We start from the raw sequence: 27980 nt of genomic DNA on the forward strand, positions 1-27980 counted from the left end.
TTCTAGTTAAGGGTATACTCATGTCCAATAATTAAATTCATCATGCATAAGACATCATTCATCTCAGTTAAATAGCCCAGAAGTTCAGAGACATTGGTACCAGATTTGATTTAACAGTAAGAATAATGTTTTTCTAAGGTCTTTGGACTTGAAGGTTTGTCTTCAGAATAAGAAAAGTAAAATAAACCATCTTGAGAGAGAAGGGTAATTTGGCAGCTGGGTTGAATAACTGTGGCATAGTGTGAAAACTATCTACACAGACTTTCTTCCAACCTATGGCAATTCTGTATCACAAACCTTCATGATTCCATATACAGGATTCTACTGATGGAGTAGGAATAATTACATGTAATTCTAGAGAGGCTAGCAGCATAGCATATTCTTGAGCATTTTAGGTATTCTCATGATATAGATCTTTTCTATTTTGCTTTGAAATTGCAAAAATAAAATGCAAATATAGTGTAAACCTTCTTACCAATAATGTCCATTATCATTGGGGCTGTGTGACAGATTAAAGCCCTGGAGGCAATACTAGGGTTATCTCATTATGAGAAGCTTCAGCAGAGGTATCTGTGCTTCTATTAACATAAGAACTTAGTAGAAATGTCTCTATGATAAACAGAACAAGAAATGAGCCCAGTAGCCTTCTCTGAATGTTTCTGGCAGAGCAAGAAGATTTAAAAACCAATCTCCTGGGATAAAATAACACAGTGACAGAGATAAATGAAAGAGAAACCGAGAAAGGTGGTAATGAAAAATAGTTTTGAGGAAACATTACCTAGTTACATATAGTAAAACTGTAAAAACAAAAAAAAAATTAAAAACAAAACTTTTCTGTCTTAAAAAAAGCAGTCCAACTTATTACATGGCTTTGAAATGAGAAGCTGCTATCGGTTTAAGGAAAAGATATTCATTATATTTACCCTAGCGTCCTCTGGGGTCTTGAAGTTAATTATTTTTCCAAACTCTTTGGCATGAAACACAGACTTCACCCGTTCCTATAAACAGAGTAACTTAATTAAAATGACAATCTGGTAGAAATAGGATCAAAGAATGCCACAGTTTTATGAATCTGTGCTTAAAGTGTCCCTCTTACACAAATGATATGCCTTTAAAACAGCCAAGAATTAAGAAACAAGAATCAAACACAAATGGAAAGAAAAGACTAGGTTCTAACATATCCATTAAGCTTAAGTTAAAAAGTTTTGAGATTTCAATTTCCAAAGCCATATAATGTTTATGCAAAGGAGGAGGTGGTAAATCAGAGCAGTGTTTTCCCCTCCAAATAGTTTTTCAGATTGTTTGAGGAGTTTCTCAGATTGCTCATGATGAGCTCAGCTCATCATCATACACGTGTGTATGTATATATACACATACATGTTATATGTAACTTCTGACATTTTAAATCAGTCATGCAATAAGAATGTAGCTTAAGCTTAATGCCCTTTTTTTTTTTTTTTGAGTGTCCTCCACTTTTTACACTCCTCTAGTATTCTATTCAGTATTTGTGGGGAGAGCTAATGGTGGATGGTAAGCATGAGAGGGACAAACAGACATAATGGGACTACTGAGGAGCAGGCAATGTTTACCTCTATTAACTATGGGCAGAGCTACAGAGCAGCAATGTTGGGAGTCTCATTAGCTGAACAATTTCTCTAAGTATTTCAAACATCCATGTAAATAGAGACTCCAGAAGAAATCAGATTCTTTTACTTAAAAAAAAAAAAAAAGGTATTTGCTGACAAAAGGTTTCAAGAAAAGGTAGAAGGGAAAGGAACCAAGATAAGAAGCAGCTTATCTTTGCAGAGAGAAAAAGGTATGAAAAAAGCCCGGAAAGTAGTATGGACTAGAACAAAAATAGCCACTATTACTTTGCATAATAAGGCCACAGGGCGTTTCATTTTCTGAGTGAATCAGAGAATTTTTTTTTAATGTTTTATTTATTTATTCATGAGACAGAGAGAGAGAGAGACAGAGAGAGGGGCAGAGGTAGAAGAAGGCTCCATGCACCGAGCCCAATGTGGGACTCGATCCTGGGACTCCTGGATCACACCCTGAGCTGAAGGCAGATGCTCAACCTCTGAACCAGCCAGGCATCCTCAGAGAAATTCTTAGTGTGTGAGTTGGTCTAAGATCCTCAAGAACAAATAGCTAGAATACTACTCAGAAGCTGCCTGTGTCTTTGGACTGAGTGGTAAGACAAAAGACATGAACTTCAATGGTTAAAAACAATAACCTAGGGATGGTTCTGTTTGACAGGCTAGCCCAAAAAACATCTGTTTCTGCTTGTCTATTGCCCCTTCTTCCAGAGACAACTTTCTCACCTTCTCTCACTCCAAATACTTCAGATAGAGCTGACCCTTCCTTCTTGTAGCACTACTGGTGATCCCATGACCCTCACCTGGCCAACTGGCTCCTACCAGCTCTCTGACCAAAGTGACAGGCTCAGGAATAGCCATGTGACCACAGGTATCCCAGTGAGACCCAGTGAGAAGCTTCATTCCATTGAGCTAGTACAATATAAACCTGGAACTTATGCTGGCCGGTTTGACAATGAAGCCAACACTAAAGAAAGCAGAACCTAGAGGCTATGGCGAAGAAGGAGAGATTGGAGGAGAGGAAGGGAGACAGAGTAACTGCTAACAGATCTAAACTAGCAGATACAGACTTACACTTTCAGTACAGGAGCCAATTAATCCCTCAAAATCAAGCAAAAATAACAAAGAATAAACTTATTTGGGTTGTGTCACTTACAATATTTTCTACTAATACAGCCTGTGCCAACATGCCCATCCATACACATAGGTATCTGGTGAAGTACCTTGAGGCCAAATACCTTTTGTAACACCTTAATAACTCGTACAAACTTTAAATTTACAATGGATAATGAGTCTCTGTTGATTTGCCAAATGACTAGCAATTCATTGTATCTACATCCAAGTACTAGGCACCATGCTAGTAACCAATGAGGAGTGAGAAATGGTCTCTGCCCTCAAGATTAAAATGGAGTTGGGAAGATAATATCTTTAAAAAGAAAAAGAACTACCAATAACTGTTAGAAAGAGAGGCAACTTTTTAAGTGTCCTTTTTAAAGATTTTCAGGGAAAAACATTTTGTACATAACTGCTAGGGATTCTGAGAATACAAATGATTTTCTCATTTTTGTGTCTGGGACAGCAGTGAGAAGTTGGGTTTCTAGAAAGTGAAGGCCCAGGAACATTGCTGTTAATAAAGTAGCATATTTTTTCTTGGCCTAGCCTGTTTTTCCTTAAGCCTGAGTAAGAAAGGAAGTATAAAAGAAAACCCAAATAAGACAAAGCAATATCTATAAAAGAGATAGAAAAATTATAAAAGAGGACGATTTCAATGCATCATTTTCAATTCCAAGTTTCCAAAAAAATCATTCAACATACCTTTGCTTCAATGCGTAATCTTCTCCCATGAACAATGAATGGCTCTTTGGTAAATTCATCAAAACTATACTGCCACTCACATGTAAGCTGTCCAAATGTTCCTTTTGTTACAAACAATACACCACTGAGGGGGAAAAAAGAGAATCTACTGTAGAAATAGACACTTATTTCCAACAATATAAATAATAGCAAGATATACATTCATTGCCAAGTGCACGTAAAACATTAATCAAGAAAGACTATTTTCTGAGTTATAAAAAACCTTAAGGAATATAAAAGAACTGAAATCATACAAAGGATGTCCTCAGAGCATAATGAAATTAAACTAGAATTAAACTAGAAACTAATAACAGAAAGAGTATTTCTAAATGCTTGGAAACTAGCATACTGCTATATAATCTATGGGTCAAACAATCTCAGAAGAAATTAGAAAATACATTGAAGTGAATGAGAATGAAAATATAACACAACATAATAAAATCTGTGGGATGAAGCTAAAGCAATGCTTAGTGGGAAATTTATAGTACAACATACTCATGTTAGAAAAAATGAAGTACTTCTACAGTCAAATATATATGGCACTTTATACACCTTAGAAAAAAATTCACCGAACCTATTATTAGCTAATATTTTGGAGAACTTGGGTGCATCAATGCTTTAGAATAAGTGTTTTTATTACTAAGGCTCCATGCCATAGGCTTACCAACCTACTTCCAAAAAAAGGCTTTTAAAATTCTTATTTTCTCATCTTGAGGGGAAAAAGAAATGAAGAAATGAAAAATAGATTCTGTCTATAATAATTCTATTCAATATTTCCTTCAAAGACCTATTCTTCCCCAGTTCTTTCTAGTTGAAACACCAATTCTAGGTGCAACAGATTTTTTTTTTTTTTTTAAGTAATATCCACTTGAAGGCATGGAATTATGCTAAAGAAGAGCTGGTTCCTGGCTGGACTTACATCTCTCATATCAATCTTCTGTCCCCTCTTTCACTAACCCTGGATTATAGGGACTGTTCGAACAAACCTCCTGGTTCTCTTGAACCATGTGAAAAATCAAAGATAGGCTAATCTTGTAGCAGGCACCTGGTTCTCATTCTCTGATTCCCTTTAATCGTCAAGCTGGAAACTTGGAAAGAGAGGAAATCCTAACGATGAATATCACCTTCCAGTCAAATACAACTCACTCACCTCCCTTACTTTATCAAGGTTTATAGGACTTCCTTTAAAGAGGTCTACTGTGTTGGGAAGGGCATTTTTTTTTAAATGTTGCAAACTGAATCATAAACTATTAATTTTTTATTTTTTATTTTTTTATTTTTTATTTTTTATTTATTTATTTTTTTTATAAACTATTAATTTTTTAAAAAGATTTTATTTATTCATGAGAGACAGAGGGAGAGAGAGGCAGAGACACAGGCAGAGGGAGAAGCAGGCTCCATGAAGGGAGCCTGATGTGGGTCTCCAGGATCACGCCCTGAGCCAGCGGCGGTGCTAAACCGCTGAGCCACCCAGGCTGCCCTAAACTATTAAATTTTGAACTGACTAGTTTAACTTTTATGAGTCACACTTCACTTAGCCAATGGGGGAGCAGGTCAATAAAAACAAAACAAAACAAAGACCAAAAATTGCTATGAACAGAAATGGCTGTGAAGTACTGCCCCTAATTATAAAAGTTTATTAACTTAAATGTAAAATATAATACATACTTCTAGACAAATGCTAAGCAGTCTTTTACAAATTAAGAAAGATGTCCATATGCTGATGTGGAGTAATCTTCAAAACATAGATTTATTTTTTTTAATGATTTCATTTTATTTTTTTTTAAGATTTTATTTATTCATGAGAGATACACAGAGAGAGGCAGAGACACAGGCAGAGGGAGAAGCAGGCTCCATGCAGGGAGCCTGATGTGGGACTCGATCCCGGATCCTGGGATCATGCCCTGAGCCAAAGGCAGATGCTCAACCGTTGAGCCACCCAGATGTCCCCAAGACACAGATCTAAAGCAAAAAAATTAAAGCAAAGTACAGAATGGTACATGCAACAGATTTCCATTTACATTAAGATACATATGTGTGATGCTTGTATAGGCACAGAATATTTCAAGAAGGAAACAAGTAAGTGGTTGCCTCTGGGACCCAGGAAAAAGGACTGGTATCTGGAATAGAATGAAGACTAACTTTACATGTACATCTTCTAATACTGTGTAAATTCTGTGTTACTTTTTAAATAAGAAAATTAGATATTATAAATTTTAAACTCAGAAATGATTAGGATGAAAAACATCAGAAATGACTGCTAGGTTCAACATGAACTTAACTAACAAATGTTAATATGTAATTTCACCTTTTTGATAGTGAACAAAACCACATAGGCTTACTGACCACTCCTTTCTTTTCAGTCATAACCTCTCTCCCTCAGGCACATTTTCACTTTGTGCCATCCATCCAGAAATCTCCATTTTCATACTCCATCAGCTCATTCTTCTCCTCAGTTTAACAGTGACTCCTGCAAAAGCTAGCCCCTCTGACACAGTGGCTATGCCACTATGGATTTTTGTATGCACCTCTACTGCCATGGTCTACTTGAGTATTTGGCCGTAGCTGGGAGTATCCACTTAAGAACTGATCTGTCTCAGGGGCGCCTGGGTGGCTCAGTTGGTTAAGCATCTGCCTTCAGCTCAGGTCATGATCCCAGGGTCCTGGGATCGAGCCCTGCATTGGGTTCCCTGCTCAGTTGGGGAGTCTGCTTCTCTCTGCCCTCCTGCCCCTTTCCCTGCTTATGTGCGCTCTCTCTCAATAAAATGTTAAAAACAAAAAAGAACTGATCTGTCTCCAATGGTATATGTACTTACCTGAGTGAATTTCTATGTATGCTGATAAGTAGATATCACCAGACAACTTCAGGGCAATCTGAAATTGTGTATTTTTTCAGAGGGGAAGAAATGGTATTGTGAGGATAGTTTTATGGGAATTTCTATGTTATTCAAATTGGTTGAAAAAATACTAAATTATTTATTTTTGTGCACAGGTATGCATTTATCTCTCTGCATGCACAATGCTAAACATGAATTTATGTAAGGTTTTCATAAGAGGCTTACAGAGCAAGAGGACCAGAGTCAGCAGCAATCAGTGTTAACTACCTGCAATAAATTCATGAGTGGCTTCTCAGTTAACCTCTCATCAAGAAAGAAATTTACCTTTTAGTTATCATTAACATATCTGTTTTATTGATCATGACATGGGTAAAATACTTGTATTTTGCAAATCTTCCATTTTCCATGACCTAAAAAAAGGTGAGAGAGAGAGAGAGAGAGAGAGAGAATTTCATTACTATTTCCATTTTAAAGCAAGTAATGCACTGTGATCCTCTAGAAGCCATTTCTCAGTAGGGGCAAATTATTAACATACAATAAATACATCATCATAAAACTGATAGTCACAAAAATCATTGCTTCCTTTTTAAACGCACCTATTTGCACAGCTTTATTTAAGATGACTCAATTTGCAGCTCTATCAATCTTTTAATGCTGGCTTTTTAGAAGATAGTGTTACTACCATACAAAGTTTAAATTGAACCTATTAAATTACCACATTCATTTTATCCTGGAAAACATAATTCTATTTGATCACATTTGTACAAAAACACAAGCTAACATATATTTAAACGTATATATTACATAAATTAGTATTAGCCTCATCCTGTATCTTCCCTGAAATTTTCCTATCACCTTACAAACATGCTTTCCTTTGCCAAACTCATAACTCATTCAAAAACAAGAAGCAGAGTGTTTCTGGACAAACATGGAACCCCAGAACCTACCTAGCTTATGTAACAATCTTTATTTTCAAGATTGCCGAAACACTGTCTATCCATGACATTGTGAACAATTTTTTTCCCAGAAAATATAAAAATAATTATATAAACGAAATACACATCATTTTTAGTTCTGTTCTAAATACTATTTGCTCTGAGGGTGGAGTTACTTTGGCTATTCACAATATATAGTAGGCTAGACTACCTACATTTTAAAGGCAAACAATATAATTGTGACTAAAATCCCTCAATAGGAAGTATGTTAAAAATTTAGCCAAAATGTTAGGTATCTTGAAGAAATTCTCAAAGAGATATAAATATTTTAGAAAACTGTATTCCATGAGGCTCTATCCATAAACTAAAATTATTTTGCTTAGAAGAAAGCTAACAAGTGACTTCATATTAATCTTAGTAGAAAAAGCTAATCAGAGTTGTCTTCATTTTATTGGAGATAAAAGCAGTAACTACAGCAAGCAGGATGAAACATACAGATTAACTGCATGGAAGAATTTTCTAACTTCAAAGACAATAATATTGAAAAAAGAGTATCTTTACTATTTGCTGTAGTAGGTAAGGCAAGTAAACACAAATTCCTTGAATTACAAACAAAAAAGGGATATAAGCACAGATTCAAAAGAACTTAAGAATGATTAGATAACAAATTATACAAATAACTTTGAAAAGCTATGTGAAGTGGGGCATGTTTTAAGAAAATATAAATTATTAAGAGAAAGAAGCATCAAAATTGCAAAGGAAAGGTAGAAATTTTTTAGATGATAGTACTGTCTGGAAACCCAAGTATATAAACTCAATAATTTTATTTTATAAACACAATATCAAATTGAAAAATGGAAGGAAAAAATTGTTTACAAGAGGAATAAAAAAGATTTTTATGCGTCAGCTTAACAAATAATATGCAGCACTTATGTGATAAAAGTTGTAACACTACCGAGGGGAATAATGGAAAATTTGAAAATGGGAAACCTATCATATTCCTAGATAGAAAAATTCTTCATAATGATGTCGTTACTCCCTGCCCCAGTTCCAATTTTTACACCCCGATCCCCATATGACCCCAAGATGGTATGTGTTAGTTTGTTTTAGGGGCAAGAGAGGGAAGTGATTTGATAAAATTATATTAAAATTTATCTAGAAAAAAGTGACAATATCCAATAAATTTTAAAAGGTAAATGAGAACTACACTAGCAGACATTAACACAATTAATATGCTGCAGTAGAACAGTTTGGTGCTACTGGATGTTATATACAGACATACCAACAGCAAGAATACAGACTCTAGAAATTGACCCATGCACATAGATATTATAAAATTCTATATATCCTATATATCCAAAAATAGTAATTTATAAAATCAAGATAGCATTTTAAATAACTAGGGAAAAGCATGTTTTAATAAATGGTATTTCAGGTAACTGGTTGGCTAAAACTGGGTCCTTCTGTCTATACCAAATTAATTCCACATGGATCATTTAAGTACAAAATGAAACTATAGAAGTACTAGAAAAAGTAACATTTTAACAATCTTAAAGAAAGCCTTAAATATAAAACATAAAGCCCATAAAACAAGGTAAAAAATTTGTTGTGTACCTGGAAATTAAATGCTATGGAGTAGTAAAACAGTAAGCAAATAAATTATAAAGTAAATAACAACATAAAAATAAATGAATTAGGAATAGAGATATGGAGCTAAGTTCATAACACAGAGGAATATGAGTATGTTAATAGAAGAAAACTGAGTAAGCCAATAGGAAAATGTAAAAAGTTTATGAACAGGTAGTTGGGCAAAACACAAAATTGATGCTGATCAATTAAGCATAAAGAAAATGTTCACCTTAACTCAAAATCAAGAAAAAGCAAATCAACTAAAAGTACCCTTTAATTCAAGAATTCAACTGCTAGGATTTTTATCTTATGCAAAAATATACCAAGATATACATAGAGCAATCTTCATGGTAATGCTATGTTAAAATCAAAATATCTAAATGTTCATTAAAGGGGACTGTTTAAATAAATTATAACATAGCCATAAAATGGGATATTATATGGTCATGAAAAAAGGGTGGATGGGCACATTGATATCGAAGATGTACAGATATATTCAGTGAAAAGAAATTAAATTACTGGGAATGAATGGGGGGGGGTGGACCAGAAACACATATATGTATATTTATGTATATTTCCATAGGAATTATCTAGGATGGTTGGTGGCAACACACTAATCTAATAGCAGTTATCACTGGGCATGAAAAGTATAATAGTGCAGGCGGAAATGGAGTCTTATTTTTAATTTTACATTTTGTTTCAGTTATTTTTTGTATTTGAAATCAGCTTAAAAGTATTTATTTTTGTCCTACATAATCAAGTTTAAAAAATCAAGAGTATAAATGTTGATCTCCTCACAAGCATCACTACTATCAGGAGTCAAGAGTCTATAAGCTCCATTAATAGATCACAACTTTCAAATACCTTGAAATCTATGGTTTGCCTCTAAGTACCTAGCTTCTATTTCAATATTGTTATAAATCTGGGCATTGCAGCTGACTGTACTTCTCATCACTTTCCACTTTTCAGACCAAACTTAAAAACCTAACCTCTGCATATAAACAATTAAAACAATGTCAATAGTCACAATAGTACCAGATATAAATAAAAGCTAAAAATCTCAAAAGTGATTCCCTCAATGTTTTTTGGAGTTCACTAGAAACCTTAAATGTAATACTTGAAAGATGATTGAGCATTATGGTCATAGGAGTCTACTTTGAAACATAGAGTGAACTGTATTGTTGTCAGAGTGGATATATTTGAATAAATATCAAAGTTAACTCCTTATACAGCAAAATGTTGCTGGTCAGTCCCCAAGTGCATAGGGAATAAAGAATTGCACTATAAGCAGAAACTAAAATTTTGGAACTAAGTCCCAAAGAATGGGAATAATTGAGAGACAATCTAATGGTTTATCAACCATCATCTGCCATCATGTCGTAAAGTTTACAAATGTCATGCCTTTGGCCACAATTTCCTAATCATTTGTCTTTATAAATTTCCTATATATGAAGATTTATACTTTTCAAAACATTATTATAAATTATTTTAGAAAAAAAACCCCAGGATTTTAGACCTTACAAAAAGTTATTGTTCATCCAAGCATGAACACATACACACATGAAGCAATGGAGGATCAGGTATGTCTTAGCTACCTAATCTTCATAACAACCTTGTGTAATTAGGTAATGTAACAGTTAAATAACTTACTTAGGATCATACTGCCAGCTGCAAAACTAGGTTCAGAGAAGTGGTTTCTTCACTTCTCGTTCCAGTGTTTTTCACTATACTATGATATTTCCCCTGATGGTGTCAGTTACATGTTTCCCATGGTACCTCAAAAACATCTTCAATATCCCTGGACGTGGATGTTGTGAAGGCAGGCTGCTACAGCAGCACAGACAGGCCGATTTATTTTTAGGTTAACTGGGCCCAAGTAGTTCAGTATTCATAACCTATCTTTTACTCTCCGAAACAGATACTAGATATCAATGTTTCCATTGAAATACTTTGTGATACCCTTTAAAAGAAATGAAGAACTAGAAATCACTATGTAGAACCTTTACATAAAGACCAAAATTTGGCTGAAATATCAAATAATTAGGTTGAAATATCAAGTACATTAGCCAGTACATTAGACATGTTAACCTCATTTAACATGAGGCAGTGAGTGATAAGAAAAACAAATTTTGGCTTAAAGTACATGTGAAGTACTTATCATTGTGAACTTTCTTAGAAAAACACAAACTGTTACAGATAATTGTCAGAATTTGTGGACAATTAAAATGTACGATTATTGATAAAAGTGTTCCTTTTGCATTAGAAAGATGAATATGTAGACCTCAGTTTATTAGACAAAAATATATCAAAACCAAAATGATCGCAAACTTAGAAACACATTAAGCAGGAACTTGTAAGACTGCGGTGTCGGGGTTACCCTTTACTAATAGCCACATTTCCTATCAGATAAGTTCCAATACTTTAGAAAAAGAACGTAAGCTGGAAACTATAGTAATGCAGAAAACATTGCTAACACTTTCAAATCATGTAAATGCTCTGAAGCAGCAAAGTTCTGCAACAAAAATATTTCTGAAAAAAAAAAGCAAAATATGAAAACACAGGTATCAGGAATAAATCACTAACATGGAAGGCTTTAAATTCCAAACAACATAAAGTGCTAATATTCATGGGAAATATGTTTAAGGAAATTGGATAAAGGATAAGAACACATAGTTCAGCAAAAAACAGAAAAGCTAATCAAGTAGCTGACCCTTGGGGAAGACTAGAGTCTCATGGAGGTATAAGTGAGTTAAAAAAATTTTTTTTCAGATAGCAACATGAAGCAGAAGAGGAAAGTGAAATTCATCTAGATGAAAAATATGAGTAAGAATGCCATCAGGCAAGAAAATCTACTGGACAACAAATAAATGACTCTACAGATTGGCTAATTTGAATAGTCAGGAGACGATGGGGAAAGAGGAAAGGTTTATAAACATAATAAAAAATTAAGTTTGCTTTTAGAAACAACAAAAATTAGGAAAGTAACTGTAAATCAAAGTGGTAAATGCTACCATTTCTAAATTATTTAAGAAATAAATAGACATGTTCAAAACAATCTTTAGAGAAAGAGGTAGTCAATAAGTATAACTAACTTTCCTAGAGTTATCTGATTAACGGTTAGGGTGGGCAGCCTGGGTGGCTCAGTGGTTTAGGGCCGCCTTCAGCCCGGGGCATGACCCTGGAGACCTGGGATCGAGTCTCATGTCGGGCTCTCTGCATGGAGCCTGCTTCTCCCTCTGCCTTGTGTCTCTGCCTCTCTGTGTCTCTCATAAAAAACAAAACAAAACAAAAAAACATTAGGGATATTTCAAATAGGAAAGATTTGAGGGCCATGGCCAGGAAAAACAAGATATTCAACTAAGCTTCATGATAAAATGTAAGAAATTCATTACCTCAAAGCTCAATGATTTCACATTATATTAAACACATTTAAGAGTGCAGAAGTGATATTTGGCTTATTCTGTGAGGCAAACTGGAGTAAAAAAATAATAACAAATAAAATCTGTCATCAAATCTGATAAGCAATTAGCCCTTATTGAATCTCCAATACCTTTGTCTCCTCCCAGGCTAATGAGCTATTTTGATTATTAACCAAAGGACATGCTATCTAACAGCTTAGACAGGGGAGGACAGCAGAGTATAACCCTGTGACATAAAACCAAATAAAATAAACTATTACCCTTAAGAGATGTAAATTGTCATCAACTGGCTCAAAAGTTGTGAACAAAGGACAGAATTATGCTCATAACATAATTATGTACACTGATAACAAAGGACCATTAATTAACCTACCTAATACATTTCTTCTAGAAGGGCCACAGAGGTGGGTCAGAAATAATTTAAGTGGATAGTTTTATTTCCAGCAGAACATCTGCTGAGCAGTATTTACTGATCCGTGATGCTATCCATACTTGAAAACAACAATTTCTTTTAAGTATCTTAACAGTTCTTCTAATATATTATGAGTTTCAGAGCAGTTCAAATTACTAAGGTTTTATTGTTTTATGTGTGGAAATGGTTGTGGTTATTTTTCAAATATTCTATTAATGTTGAAAGGAAAAAAGGGGGGGGTAAGACTTATTGATGCTTTAATCCTGATAAAAAAAAAAAGGGGACAAATGAAAATAAAATTTTTTTAATGATGACCAAGAACTAGCACCAGGCGGTATCCATCTGGAATAATGAAAATATAATGAGTTCTTAGTATACACTGTGCTGATAATCATACATATCACCTCACTTGTTTTAATCCTAGCAACACCATCAAGATTACTGTTACTTTGTCAAGTAATGTAGTTATCTCCACTTTATAATCTGAAAACTAAGGTTAAATTAAGCATAATAGAAGATTATTAAGCTAGCAGAAGGAAAAGTTGGAACTGAACTCAGGTTTACTTGGTTCCAGAATCCAGGCCGAGCCACAGGAAAATTACTGCAGCTCTGATACTTTTTATTGTCAAAATGGATTAGCACAGAACTACGGACAGTCCAGTGGATGTACATCCAGTGGATGCAGTGAGATGCCATTCATGCCATTCTAACAACTCACTGGAAGATGGATTCATATATCCCACAAGCTGTCCTGTGTCAATGCTTCAATGTCACTTAATGCCTAGAAATCATTATCTTTTTCGGATGTCTGGGCTTATCTTATGTCTCCTCTGATTCTTACAGCTCCTCTGAGCCTTGCAGGCAGCAGCTAATCAGCCAACAGGAATGAAACTGTGAAGAACTGACATGACAGGCTTGGCCTCTAACACAGCTCTTGTTTTATCCTCAAATCACCAGAACAATAAATGTCACTACAGTTATAATCTCATGAGATGAGCAGGAATCTTGACTACCATCTTCGGGCCTGTAATCTGAAGATCTAGAAGGGTGTCTAATACATAATTAAGAGTTGAACAAATACTTGTACAGAGAATAAATACATGGCATTCCATTTTTCTTCTGTATTCACATAAACTATACTATTAGATCATTTAACAAAAAAATTCAATTATACATATATAATTATACATTTACTCTTCTGGCAATTCTCCTTTACAAGAAATATACAGACTCCCAGAGTCACGCATTCCAACACTGGTGCTTCATGATATCTCTAACTTAAACAGCTACCTCAGACTTGAAGTGCCACAAAATGCCTCACACATGCTTCTCCACATTGTTTCCTGTAGGGTTCTTTAGAGTGGTGATTTTTCACTGGAAATTTGACATTACAATTCATTAGGGTCATCTTCAAAGTAACTGGGATATCAATTTCATGTGATTTTATAACTGAAACTCTTAACTGGCAGACGTATACACAGTGCTTCCTTTCATAGATGACATTAAAGTTTATTTTTAGATGAATCAAAGTGGCCTCCCATTTAATTTTGTACGAAAAGCAACAGTTTCACTTGGCAAGAGAGATCTTTCTTTCATATCTTGCCAATAAAAAATAGACTTCATAATTTAATACTAATTTTTTCTAACAACATTACTGTTAGAGCACACAGTCAGAGCTTCCAATGAGCTTTACTAAATTCAACTTATGCTGAGAATCTCTGTGCTGTCCAAAGTAACCAAGGGAAGTCATACAAGGTAGAGCTCTAACACATAAGTAGAGAAGTCCCAAGTAACAATTTAGCACCGTTAGCTAAAATAAAGGGTAAAGATCTTTACTACTTTGGTAAAAATAGAGTCTCATTCAAGTCTCATTACTCTGGTAAAAATTGGTCTCATTCAAGTTACTGGATTAAAAAAGAGAATTTAAAAAATCATTTTATGCTGGAGACCAGGAGAAAACTGGAAGCTCTACTAAGTGGAACCATCATCTCCAAAAAGGATGTAATTTCTAAGTCTTATTCAAAAAGTACTGTTATGTAATACTGGAAGGTTCTAAGTGGAGTGAAATACTCTTGTGATGCAAAAGAGTAGGTAGTGGGACTTACTACTAAATGTTAGAAAATACGGGCCTTTGAAAATGATGGACCCAAAGCTCCAAGAAACCTCTACTAAATTGATAAATGAGGTATGAGACTGTATCTAGGTTGGATGGGTAGTCTCCTTTCCCATAGGATTTGCTTTATTTGGGACACTAAGAGGTCTAACTTCCCTGGATAACAGGATATGGCTCTCTTCGGTTTTCTCATCCCATTCAGAAGTCTGCTTCTGGAGGGGAAGAGTTACAAAATGAAGAGTGAATCCAATAAGCCTTTGTCTCCTAGTTCTTTTCCACTTACTCAAAATTTCAGATGAAGCCGGGAAGAATGTTCGGCACTACTCTGGTGATCTGACTGCCTATGGTAAGCCCTTTCTTCCAGATCAGCTGTAATTCTCCTCCCGAGGTAAAGAGAAAGACCACGTCGGCTGAAGGCAGCTATCTTCCAACTGCCATTTAGGCAGTGTTTGAAGCTAATTATAAACATCTGTAATTTCTGAAAGAAAAGAAATATACAACAAACAAAAACAGCCTCCCCTCCACAACTCACATAATGGTAACTATGATATCATGGAAAGAGATGTAAGAGATTCAAAGACAACACAGATAAAAATTTTAAATATCTGAAATGATTACCATCCTCATGGGATAACTAAGCTAACAACATTCACACACAGTGAAGGACACAAAGATCACACATACACACACACACACACACACTCATTTTGAGAGGTGAAGATTTATTCAAGGGGTGAAAACTTCTTAAAAAGGTAGAAACACGTTCAACAAAAAACAAAAAAGGAAAGCTGCTATAGCTATAAAAATTATAAAAATTAAGAAAAGATTCTGCTGGCTTTTATGTATTCCAGAAATAAAGACCAGTTTCCTCACATTGGGAATTATTCTATTAATAGGTCACTTTTTTAAACTTTAGAAGTTAATATTTATAAGAATTTACAATAACAAGAATATACAACAGAAATTATGTATTTGGATCATAATCATGTTAATAAAAAATTTTCAGAGGAAATATACCAGAAACAGTAGGGGAAAAAAAAAAAAAATAAAAAAAAATAAAAAAAAAAAAAATAAATAAAAAAAAAAAAAAAAAAAAAAAAACAGTAGGGAAACAGAATAATTTTTATCTCTATAGTTTTCTATTTTACTAAGCATATATTACTGTAACAATGTAAAAAAAACTAATTTTTGAAAATTTTCCTATCTCCTATAAAATACTACAATTGTAAACTGAGAATCAATGTTAGCTAATTGATATTCACAAAAGGAATTTGCTTTTTCCATGGAAGTGAGGGTCTAAGTTCTTTATTTCAAAGAAATCCCAAGTTCTACATTCAGAAAAACCTTTGTAGACATATATGGTTAATAGATTATTGATAAACAGTAACTTAGGGTAGAAAAACACAAAATACCCAATTAAGAATTATATATTTAGCTAAATTTCTGACGATCCTATGTTTAAAAAAACCCGCTAATAATGACTGTATTATTTTGAGTGCTCACATATTTAAGCATCTCTAAGATTCAGAAGAATGGCATACTGCAATTTAGTACATATCTTTGTTACCATTTCACTGCTTAGAATATATGTAATAAAGAGGGCTATACTAAAAATCAATTTTAAAAGTTATTAGACATTTAATTTAAAGCTCATTTTTAGAGGTACACTGTTGCTGAATTCATCCACTGATTGAGATAATAATGGACACGAAAATGGTCTGCCACATTAAAACTAACCAACCATAAACTCGTATTATGAAAATTATAAATTATTCTAATTAGCTCCCTAACATAGACCTATTTGAAATCACATGCTTTATTCTTCTCTGATTCAAGACTTTTAGTAATGTTTTGTATTATACAAATGGTATTCATTGCACTTCATTAATTCAAACATTCATCTACTGAAATTAAAGATTAACGATCTCAACATAACTAAGTCTCCATTTATCCCAAAGGTGCAGGGATAGAATAATCAAATTGACATGTGTTTATATATCCATCATAATTATTACTTGATCTAAATGAATAATCTTTGTATCTTACTTGGATCACATGGGACCCTTAATATTTTTTACTATTATAAATTAATAATAAATTATATATTTTCAAGTAAATCTATAAAACAAAAACCAAAGACTGAAGATATCGTGTAAGAGTATACAATAACACTTGGGACAGTTGTTTCTGGTCCTCCTCCCATAACTACAGGGAAGTATGAAAGCTAAATTTCGTCACAGGACTTAAATCAGACAAATTACTATAGTGACTACCATTCTCTAGTATATATGGCTTTTGGATACAAATACAGTAGCATATATTTCATGTTGAATATTGTTGTCTTAGTCATAGATCTACAATGGCTCCATTTGCAAATTTTAATAACATGACCTGAAAATCAACACTTAACATCAATATGTGTTTTGAACAATTTCAAAAAGTAAAATTTATAAAATCTAGATTATTTTAAATACAGAAACTGTAATTTATTCTGACTTCCTTTTTTATAAGGAATATTGACAGCTGTATTATATTGGATTTACACTTGTTAATATCCAATTCATCTTATTTCGTTTATAGGCTGTTCTTATAAATTTATCCATTGTGGCAAGTGTCCATAATTTCAAACTTTTTATGAGTTTTTCTTCCTGCTAGTTTTCAGTATGTTATTCGGTGTCAAGTAAATACAAAGGCAAATAAAGAATGAGTGATTACTCCCTTAGAGAAGAGAGAAGGACCCTCCTTCCCTTTTTCTATATGTAAGCAGTGACCATGTAGAAATTCAGAATATACATAAAGGATATGGAAAGGTGTGGTATTTCATAATCGATCTTTCAAATGCAGCTTTCTCCCTAGACTTTCTCATTAGATAAGACTCCCATTTTAAAATTTTAATTAGTTATAGAGCCTCCAATAAACAAAAGAACTATTCATCTCATGAAAGTGCCAAAAGTTGAATTCTTTTTGTTTGATGAGATTTTTGTCCATGTCTTTTACCTCCAACAAGAGCATATTAATATAAAACAATAGGGCAATTTTATTTTTTTTAAAGATTTTATTTTATTTTATTTACTCATGAGAGACACAGCGAGAGAGAGAGAGAGAGAGAGAGGCAGACACAGAGGGAGAAGCAGGCTCCGTGCAGGGAGCCCGACGTGGGACTCAATCCCGGGACTCCAGGATCACGCCCTGGGCTGATGGTGGCGCTAAACCGTTGAGCCACCCGGGCTGGCCCCAATAGTGCAATTTTAAATATCAAATTTTCCTCTAATAAAAGCAACAAAATTTTTTTAGCCAGAAAAACAGTATCTGTGGTCAAAGAAGCTTGAAAAGATTTTTTTCACTGTGGCAGGAAAACAGAACAAGGGCAATTATACTGTTAAAAAACATATTTCACTTGTAGAGGTTAAAAACTTAAATGTGATGAATCCTTAGAGCCACATGACCTACATAACAGTTTACTAGCTACTAGAATATTATTTTAAATCATTTCACTATTCTAGGGATTTTAAATAAATGTAATCCTGCTTACAATTTTCTTTGCATTAAAATGGCAAGTCAATGCTGAAATACCCAGAACTTTTCCAAATAAATTTTTTTTTCCCCAAATAAATTCTTAAGAATCTTTTAAAAACTATACCATAGTATTAAGTGTCACAGACCAACCACAGGAAATTCAGTAAATGCTTTGCAATCAAGAAGTTTAGCGTTTTTCCCTTTCAGAAAGGCCTTGTGCCTTGCTGAAATGTAAAAGGCCAATGAGGACATTTCCGGACCTCTCCTTCCTAAGGCACACAATATGTAACAATAGGCTCTGTTCTTTCTAGCCTCTTATTGAAGGAGTAGGTTTTGTTTGATTTTGGCCAGGGGTGAGAGAGACTAGTGGGGACAAGAAACCAGTCTCTGACACTGGTCACGACTATTATTTTTTCAGTCATGACTATTTTAATGGTCACTGTTCTCAATTATCTATCCCCCAAAGATAATAATAGTATTTTGATGTAAACGGTAATTACATTCTTGGCACTCACGTATTTCTTATTCCTAGTACACAGAACCTTGACTTTTATTTAATTTAAATGAATGCTAGGCAGGTAGACATGTCAAAAGAAATATCTTATACTTTTTGTAAGCTCAATATTAAAAAATTAAGAGTCAATTTCTAATAGAGAAGAAATTGATTTATAGAAATAACATTGGTAAAGTTAAAAATTACTCAGAAATCATGGGCTGAATCAATTAAGCCATAAACTGAACAATAAGGCAATTATTTACTACAATCTAATTAAATATAAGCTCAATATACATAAACTGATTAATATAAGGTAAATGTTTCTTTGTTGATCCAAAAGCACAGCAGTCATAAGGATTAAACATCATATTACTATAAGAAAGAGACACACACACAAATCAAGAAACAGACTCTTAACTACAGAGAACAAATTGGTAGTTATCAGAAGGGAGGCGGGTGGGGGGATGGGTGAAATAGGTGATGGGGATTAAGGAGGGCACTTATTCTGTTGAGCACCAGGTGATAAATGGAAGTGAGTAAGTATACTATATACCTGAAACTAGTGTTACACTGTAGGTTACACTGTATACTGGAATTTAAATAAAAACTTAAAAAAAACATATTACTAATAGTTGTTCACTCTTTAGAGGATTTTTTTTTAAAGAGGATTTTTTTAAAATAAATTAATTTTTTATTGGTGTTCAATTTACCAACATACAGAATAACACCCAGTGCTCATCCTGTCAAGTGCCCCCCTCAGTGCCCGTCACCCATTCACCCCCATCCCCCGCCCTCTTCCCCTTCCACCACCCCTAGTTCGTTTCCCCGAGTTAGGAGTCTTTTTCTTCTCCCTTCCCTTGTACATCTAACTTACTAGTGAAACAGGACAGGATGGTTTTTATCTAAATTGGAATTTTAAAATACCCTTCAGTGCACAAAACAGTTTTGCTCATAGATCTTTGAGACATTGATAATATTTTCCAATATAACCAAGTAAAAAAATACATAATTACGCTTACTATAAAAATTCTTTTAATGTCCTGAATTATTTTTAATATTTTATAATAGGGTTATAGCATCTGGATATTTAGGTTACTAAGTAAAAATAATGACTATAAAACCAACTTTGTTCATTGTTGATATATATATATATGTGTGTGTGTATATATATATATAATGAAATAAGTGAAAATAGAACTTTTTTTTTCATTCTAACACTATAAAATTATGTAAATAATTTCCATAACAACTCATGAATGTTCCTTAAAGAGTGATATAATCTATGTGGTTTTGGAATAGAACAACAAATTCATACTGCTTGAAGTTACATAAGTTTATTATTATTAAAAGAAATTTGACAAAAATACTTTTAAATGCTAAATATAAAATACTGGCTAGCTATTACTACTCTTTTTTTTATACAATGGCATTACATTACAGCCCAGAAAATTTATAGAGCACTAAAAATGACATTTTGCTAAAAAGCTGATAACTGAAAATAAAATAAAACTAGTGAACATTAAGAAAATATTTTAGTTTAACTTTAAATCCTAATGACAAATTCTACATTACAAAGCTACAATATATATACAAGCAAATGCTAAAATATATATTATGCCCTACTTTGGATGTAGAATAGATTTTTTCTGTGCTTAAATAATGCAATTACTTTGTTTTCTGTAAATGCGTAGAAAAACATTTTAAAAGGAAAAAGTATTTTAACTCCCTAAAACTGGACATATGGACATTATGGTAGCAGTCATACAAAACATGTTAATGAAACATTCCAAATAAAATGACAAAGAACATATGAATTTAACATTTCAGATCTGACTAATCACCATCATCATCATCACTACTGCTACTGTGAGTCATAATCCACTCCCTGTAGAACTGAATTTTCTGTAAGCATGGTAAAGGAGAGAAGAAGCACAAAGGTTAGTTAAGCATGGCAAAATGCTTGCAAAACATGTAAAATTATGAAATGTTCAAGGAGTCAGAAAAATCTTGAGGTAGGCTTTTCAGATCTGAGTAGGGCAATAATTACAGATATAATATTCCATATCTTAATACACCTAAGACCAAACCTCACTGGTTGGTATACTCAATGGATAAAATAATGAATATGTGAGAATTATCATTCTATTTCTCTAGTAGGTAACTTGAATTGACTAGTAGGAAGCACTATAATATGGTACTTCTTTCTAGATATGAAGGCATACAACTAAACAGTGTATTTTATATTTAATTACATATAGGCCCATATAATTTACTGAACCAAGGTACCTTTTTTAGAGAATTAGAAAATGGAAGGAGAAACATTTGAAACATTTAACATTTTCAAAGACACCATTGTTTAATCACTCAGATTAAATCTCAGCAGAGGGGATTTTAAATCCTGTTTCTATGCCTTCTGCCTATTTTTTTTTTTTCCCAACTATTGGCACTCATGTATTGTAAACTGTTTGCTAATAACAGAATTTTGATTAAAAAAGCACCATTACCACCAAACCACCTATACATCTTCTTACACCTATAGAAGAACAATGCTAATAACCACAATTGTCCTGAGGCCTCTGGTGAATTGCTATAGGTATCTTGCTAATGTTGTGTTTAATGCTCTTGCTGAAAAACAAGTAAAACCCTGACAAGATTTTGAAGTTCCTCCAGTCATTTAAATAGCTCTTTCAGCAATTAATACTAAAACTGGCCTACTAAAAATAATATGCACCTTTAAAAACACAGTCAAAGGTCATCACCTTTAAATCCCAAAGTTTAAAGCTTCAGCAGTTAACGAAGGTATGAAATAAATTTACCTGTCACTAAAATTAAGTTATCAACTAAGAGAAATTTTTGGTATCTCATGGCTTTCTTATTTATCATAATCTATTTCCTAATAATGAGGATGTATTTTGAAATTCTCATTACCCATCCTTACTTCTTATTGAATTCATTAAGTTTCTCAAGAAACAGTTTCAGTTTTTCAGTAGCTGATTTGATAACTATTCAGTCCAGTAAAATGTTAGTAATATGTTATTAACAAAAGCTACCAATGTAAGTAATATGTTACTTCCCTAAAAAGGGAAGGCAGGAACTGTGAAGTGTATTTTTCAATTGTATTAACCACAGGTAATTTTTGCACCATTTCCATCTTCCAAAGAATGATGTACTGTCATTGTAGAGATTGCACAAAATGCCTTTTAGAGCACAACCTCTCACTAAATTGCCAGTTCTGTCTCAAAATGCAATTATTTTGATGCTTTATAAAAACATTTTAAAGACACTACCACTTTATTAAATAATACACATTATCCCATAATTTTATGTTTTACTATATTAGATGGAAGTACATTTTATGAAAAATTATATACTCTGCATGTAGTGGGTAAAATATTAAAGTTTTAAATATTTACCATGATCATTTTAAACATGACAATATTTAAAATATCAAGGGTAATAAGGGAAGGACCATATCCCCAACATTTATTATTACCATGAATATTTTCAAGTCTATATAACATAATGACTTTTTTTTTTGTCAAACAAATGATTTAATTTAGTAACCCACATCTATACCACAGATGAAATAACTTTAAATTGGTATAATCTGTTATGGTATGTTACCTATACCATAATCTGAAATTTAAAAAGTCCAATTTTCAAAGTAAGAAAAGTGTCTAAATAGATAAAATATTCTACTTCCAAATGGTCTTTTGTTTCAAAAGCTAATTTTCCTTCATAGAAGATGTTGGCTTTTCTGTGAACTGCTTATCAGATTCCACAGGTTTTAAATAGACTACATAAGTATAAGGCAGGAAGAGGGTCAAGGCCAATTGAGTATCTTCAAAAGAAAAGCCTAAGAACCCAAGAATTTCTCCAATAGCAGTGGTACTGGCTTTCTCCTTACCCATGCCCAAATGGACAGGAGAACTGTATAAAAGCTACTAATGGCTTGATATGCAGAAGGAAGTATCCTAAACAGAAATGGTCTAGTTGGTTAAAGAAGTACCATGAACGATGAGGGTACATAAGGCACAATGGTTTTTAACAAATCTAGTAAATCCAGTCAGAGCTAAGAATACCCTATAAAAAGATCAGATTCAGTAAAATCCTATGCACAAAGTTACCAATACAAAAGCTTTTCTTTGTATTCAAAGTAATGAAACAGTGGTACGTAGTTTGTAAATTTTAAGACTAAAATCTACTGTTGGCTTTTACTTGCAAAGTCATGCATTAACTGTTTTCATATCAAACTTTTTGATGCCTGTAAAAAAGAAAAAAAAATCTTATAGTAAATAAATGTACATTAAGACCTAAGTAAAATATAAGAAACTTGTAAATAGAATTAAGCAAAACACACAAAAGCCCAAATAACCTAACGAATATTTGAAACATTATAGAGCTACTTTTAATAAAGCAAACTTGACTAAATTAATCTTAAGTGTAAGATACTTCTTCACTCACCTGTAACATCTGGTTTCCAGTCCCATCCCTCAACCTGTAAGGTCTGATAACTCCATCCTCATTAAAGAATCGAGGGGGTCGCAGGCTCTCCACTTCATCAGAAGTCTCTGTAGCTCTACAGAAAAAAAACCTCTTATTTCACTTTAAAATGCAATTACTAAAAAGAATCTTTTTAAAAAAATTTATTTATTTATTCATGATAAACACACACACACACACACACACAGAGAGAGAGAGAGAGAGGCAGAGGGAGAAGCAGGCTCCATGCAGGGAGCTCGACGTGGGACTTGATCCCGGGACTCCAGGCTCACACCCTAGGCCGAAGGCAGGCGCTGAACCGCTGAGCCACCCAGGGGTACCCTAAAAAGAATCTTCTTTTGGATAAAACTATTACATCACTTCTCTATTTTAAAATTGTCTTTATTACACAAATAATGTAAGTATTCTAGAAAAACGTTGACTTGGAAAGAGTGTGTTTATAGATTGTCTTGGACTTTCTTTGCAGACAATAATCAAGAGAATCAGCAAATGAATACTGCTTTTTTCTCTTTTCTCTGATTTAAGACTTTTAATTTTTTTCTTTTCCTATTATAATGTCTGGTTCCTCCAGTTCATTGCTAAATACACTAATACAATGTTAAATATAAGAGGGGACTGTAAGCAATGTTGTCTCATTTCTAACTTTAAAGGGAAAGCATCTAAGAGTTCCACATGAAGAGCCAGTATTAACAAAGGTTTTCTTTTGTTTTTTAAAGGAACCTTTTGTCAAATCAAGGAAGTACAATTCTACTCCTAGTTTGCTTATAGTTCTTTGTTACTGTTATTGGAGGCAATGAATTTTAAATTAGAAATTCCTTCCTGGTCATTGTTGTCATCATATAGTTAATCTCCTTCAATCTATTACTGCTATAAATTATATTACATGTACAGTTTTCTAATGTCTAAATACCCTAACATTCCTCATAGTCCTACTTGGGCTTGACATGCACTGTTTAAAATATACAGGAATTGCTAAATTTGGTACTGTAATAATTTATTTAACATTTCTGACTGCATGGACCCAATTGAGAATGGTCCATTTGTTTGTTCATTCATTCAACAAATATTCACAGACTCAATAAATATTGGTTAAAAGCTTACCACATAATGTATCCATATGTGTAACACATACATATGGGTAAATTATCCAATTAAAAAGCAGAAATAGGGATCCCTGGGTGGCGCAGCGGTTTGGCGCCTGCCTTTGGCCCAGGGCGCGATCCTGGAGACCCGGGATCGAGTCCCACATCAGGCTCCCGGGGCATGGAGCCTGCTTCTCCCTCCGCCTGTGTCTCTGCCTCTCTCTCTCTCTCTGTGACTATCATAAATAAATAAAAAATTTAAAAAAAATAAAAAATAAAAAAAAAATAAAAAGCAGAAATAGGCTGAGTGGATAAAAAATATGATCCAACCATATGCTGTCCTAAAAAGATTCACTTTAGAGCCAAAGATGCAAGTAAGTTGAAAATGAAAGGATGGAAAAAGATATATCATGTAAACAGTAACCAAAAGAGAGCTAGAATAGCCATACCAAGTTTAGAAAAAATTAAACTTTAAATAAAAAAATTCTCATTAAATACAAAGAAAAACATTTTACAAGAAAAGAATTAGTCTACCAGGATGCTATAAAAATTATGAACATATAAGTACTTAACAACAGAGCTCCCAAATACATGAAGCAAAAACTGGCAGAACTGCAAAGAGGAAAAAAAAAAAAATCAACAAGTTATTTCTATATCCTACTTTCAATACTGAATACAAAATAGAAGATCAGCAAGGGATTAGAAGATTTGAATAAAACTATCATTCAACCAGACCTAACAGACATTTATAAGAGAGAACATTTAATTCAGCAACAGAAAATGACACATTTTTCTCAAGTGCACACAGAATACCTTCCAGGACAGACTATATATTAGGTGCTAAAACAGGTCTTAATAAATAGGAAGGTACTGAGATTTACAAAGTATGTTTTCTGGCTACATAGAATAAAATTTATAAAAGAAGGAAATTTGGGCAATTCACAGATATGTGGAAAATGAACAGCAGAAGCCTAAATAACTAGAGGTCCAAGAAAAAATAACCAAGGAAAGTAACTACTCTGGAACAAATGAAAACAAACACAACATACCAAAACAGTGTATGTAGCTAAGACCGTGCTCAGAGAGTAACTGATAGCTGTGATTGCCTACCACTTAAAAAGATCTCAAATCAACAATCTAAAGTTACACCTTGAGAAAGAGGGGGAAATAAAAGCAAACTAAACTCAAAGCTAGCAGAAGGAAGGAAATAAGAAAATTAGAGCAGAGACAAATAAAAAAAACAATGGAGGGAATCAATGAAACCAAAAACTGGTTCATTGACAGTCAGCAAAAATGACAAACCATCAGGTAGACAAAGAAAAAAAAAGAGGGAAGATTTAAATTTACTGAAGAAGCAGACAACTGGATTCAGACTTGTATCAAGAGACTGAATTAGTAATCAAAAAACTGACCAGAAATAAAAGTCAAATCCAAATGGCTTCACTGGGTGAATTTTATCGAATGTTTAAAGAGAAATTAATGTAATTCCTTTACAAACTCTTTCCAAAAAATGAAGAGAAGGGAGCACTTCCTAATCATTCTATGAGGAAAGTATTACCCTAATACAAAACCAGGCATAGATATCACCAAAAAAACTACAGCCCAATGTCCCTTGTGAATACATATGTAAAAAAAACTCAACAAAATTTCAGCAAGCTAGGGACGCCTGAGTGGCTCAGTGGTTGAGCGTCTGCCTTTGGCTTAGGGTGTGCTCCCAGGATTTCACGATTGAGTCCCACATCAGGCTCCTGTGGGGAGCCTACTTCTCCCTCTGCCTATGTCTCTGCCTCTCTCTCTGTGTCTTTCATGAATAAATAAATAAATAATTTAAAAAATTTTCAGCAAGCTAAATCTTAGCAGGACTAAAAAAGATTGTATACCATGACCAAGTGGGATTTATTCCAGGTATGCAAATGGTTCAACATATGAAAATCAGTACGATACTATATTAATAAAACAATGTCAATTTAATTAATACAAGTAAGGCATTTGACAAAACCCAAAATCCTTTCATGATATAGGCACTCAAATGCAAAATAGAAAGGAACTTCAACCTGATAAAAAATACCTACCAAAAAAGCCATGGCTCATATCATAATTAATGGTGAAAGACTGAAAGGAGCTAGATAGGTATGATTGCTCTTGGTACTTGTATCCAACATTGTACTAGAGTTCTAGCCAAGGTAACTAAACAAGCAGTAGCAAATGGCATTCAAATTGGAAAGGAAGAACTAAAATTACTTTTATTTTTAAATGGCATGATTTTATATATACATAAACTTAAGGAATCCAACTATTAGAGCTAACAAGCTTGGTAAGGCTGCAGAATAAAAGTTCAATATACAAAAACTAGTTTTTATGTACTGGAAATACACAGTACAAAAATGAAATTAAAACAATTACATTTATAATAGCGCTAAAAATAATACTTATGAATACATTTAAGACACGAATACTGAAAAACTATAAAACATCATTGAAAAAAACGAAAGCCCTAAATTAATGGACAGCCATTTTCATTGATTGGGAGACTAAATATGGTCAGGATGGCACTAATCCTCAAACTGATCTTGACTCAATACAATCACTATTCAAAATTCCAGCTGTCCTTTCTGGCAGAAATTAACTGATTCTAAAATTTATATGAGGGGGATCCCTGGGTGGCTCAGCACTTTAGCGCCTGCCTTCAGCCCAGGGCATGATCCTGGAGTCCCGGGATTGAGTCCCACATCACCACTCAAGTAGGGAAAGACCACTCAGTAGGGAAAATGTAGTCCTTTCAGCAAATGGGTGCTGGGACAGCTGGATTTGCACATGCAAAAGAATAAGTATGGATCCAACCTCTCCAACCTGTCATTACATACAAAATTTAAAAATTAAAATGAATCAAAGACCTGAACATTTAAAAGAGCTAAAATTATAACTCAGTTTTAGATGTAAATTTTCATGACCTCAGGCTAAGTGATGCTTTCTTAGGTATGACAGCAAGAGCATAAGCACAAACAAGATAAATCAGACTTCATCAAAAAGCACTAGCAGAAAAAGCTAAGACAATACACAAATAGGAGAAAATGGGATCTAGTTTCCAGTGTGTGTGTGTGTGTGTGTATATATATATATACACACACACACACACACACACACACACATTATATATAAAGAACTCTTAAAATTCAACAATAAAAACAAAATCAGCCCAATTAAAAAACACAAAAGGATCTGGTAGACATTTAGCCAGGAAAGATACAGAAACGGCCAATAAGCAAAATGAAATGAATGCTCTGCATCATTAAGAAATGCAAATCAAAACCACAACATGATTTTACTTCATTCAATAGACTATTTAAATTTTTTTTTTTTTTTTTATGGTAGTCACAAAGAGAGAGAGAGAGAGCGGGGCAGAGACACAGGCAGAGGGAGAAGCAGGCTCCATGCACCGGGAGCCCGACGTGGGATTCGATCCTGGGTCTCCAGGATCGCATCCTGGGCAAAGGCAGGTGCCAAACCGCTGCGCCACCCAGGGATCCCCAATAGACTATTTTAAAAGATCAAAATGGAAAATAACTAGTATTAGAGAGGATGTGGA

At 33.7% G+C, this 27980-nt stretch overlaps 1 protein-coding gene across 3 annotated transcripts in view; it reads right to left on the reverse strand.

The window, feature by feature from the left end:
* Positions 1-27980, reverse strand: part of VPS13A (vacuolar protein sorting 13 homolog A) — a 233138-nt gene that overhangs the window by 1539 nt on the left and 203619 nt on the right. The window contains exons 68-71 of one of the 3 annotated variants that reach the window (XM_041740166.1): positions 23274-23388; positions 6614-6699; positions 3414-3537; positions 924-998 (exon numbers count right to left, since the gene is read on the reverse strand). In XM_041740166.1, coding sequence (XP_041596100.1) covers positions 924-998; positions 3414-3537; positions 6614-6699; positions 23274-23388 — 400 coding nt within the window. Of the gene's footprint in view, positions 1-923; positions 999-3413; positions 3538-6613; positions 6700-19596; positions 23074-23273; positions 23389-27980 lie in introns of those variants that run through there. The other 2 variants (XM_041740174.1, XM_041740183.1) reach the window with 2 other exon arrangements.

The sequence above is a fragment of the Vulpes lagopus genome, chromosome 2 (genome assembly GCF_018345385.1).
Source record: "Vulpes lagopus strain Blue_001 chromosome 2, ASM1834538v1, whole genome shotgun sequence".
Taxonomy (NCBI): Eukaryota; Metazoa; Chordata; class Mammalia; order Carnivora; family Canidae; genus Vulpes; species Vulpes lagopus.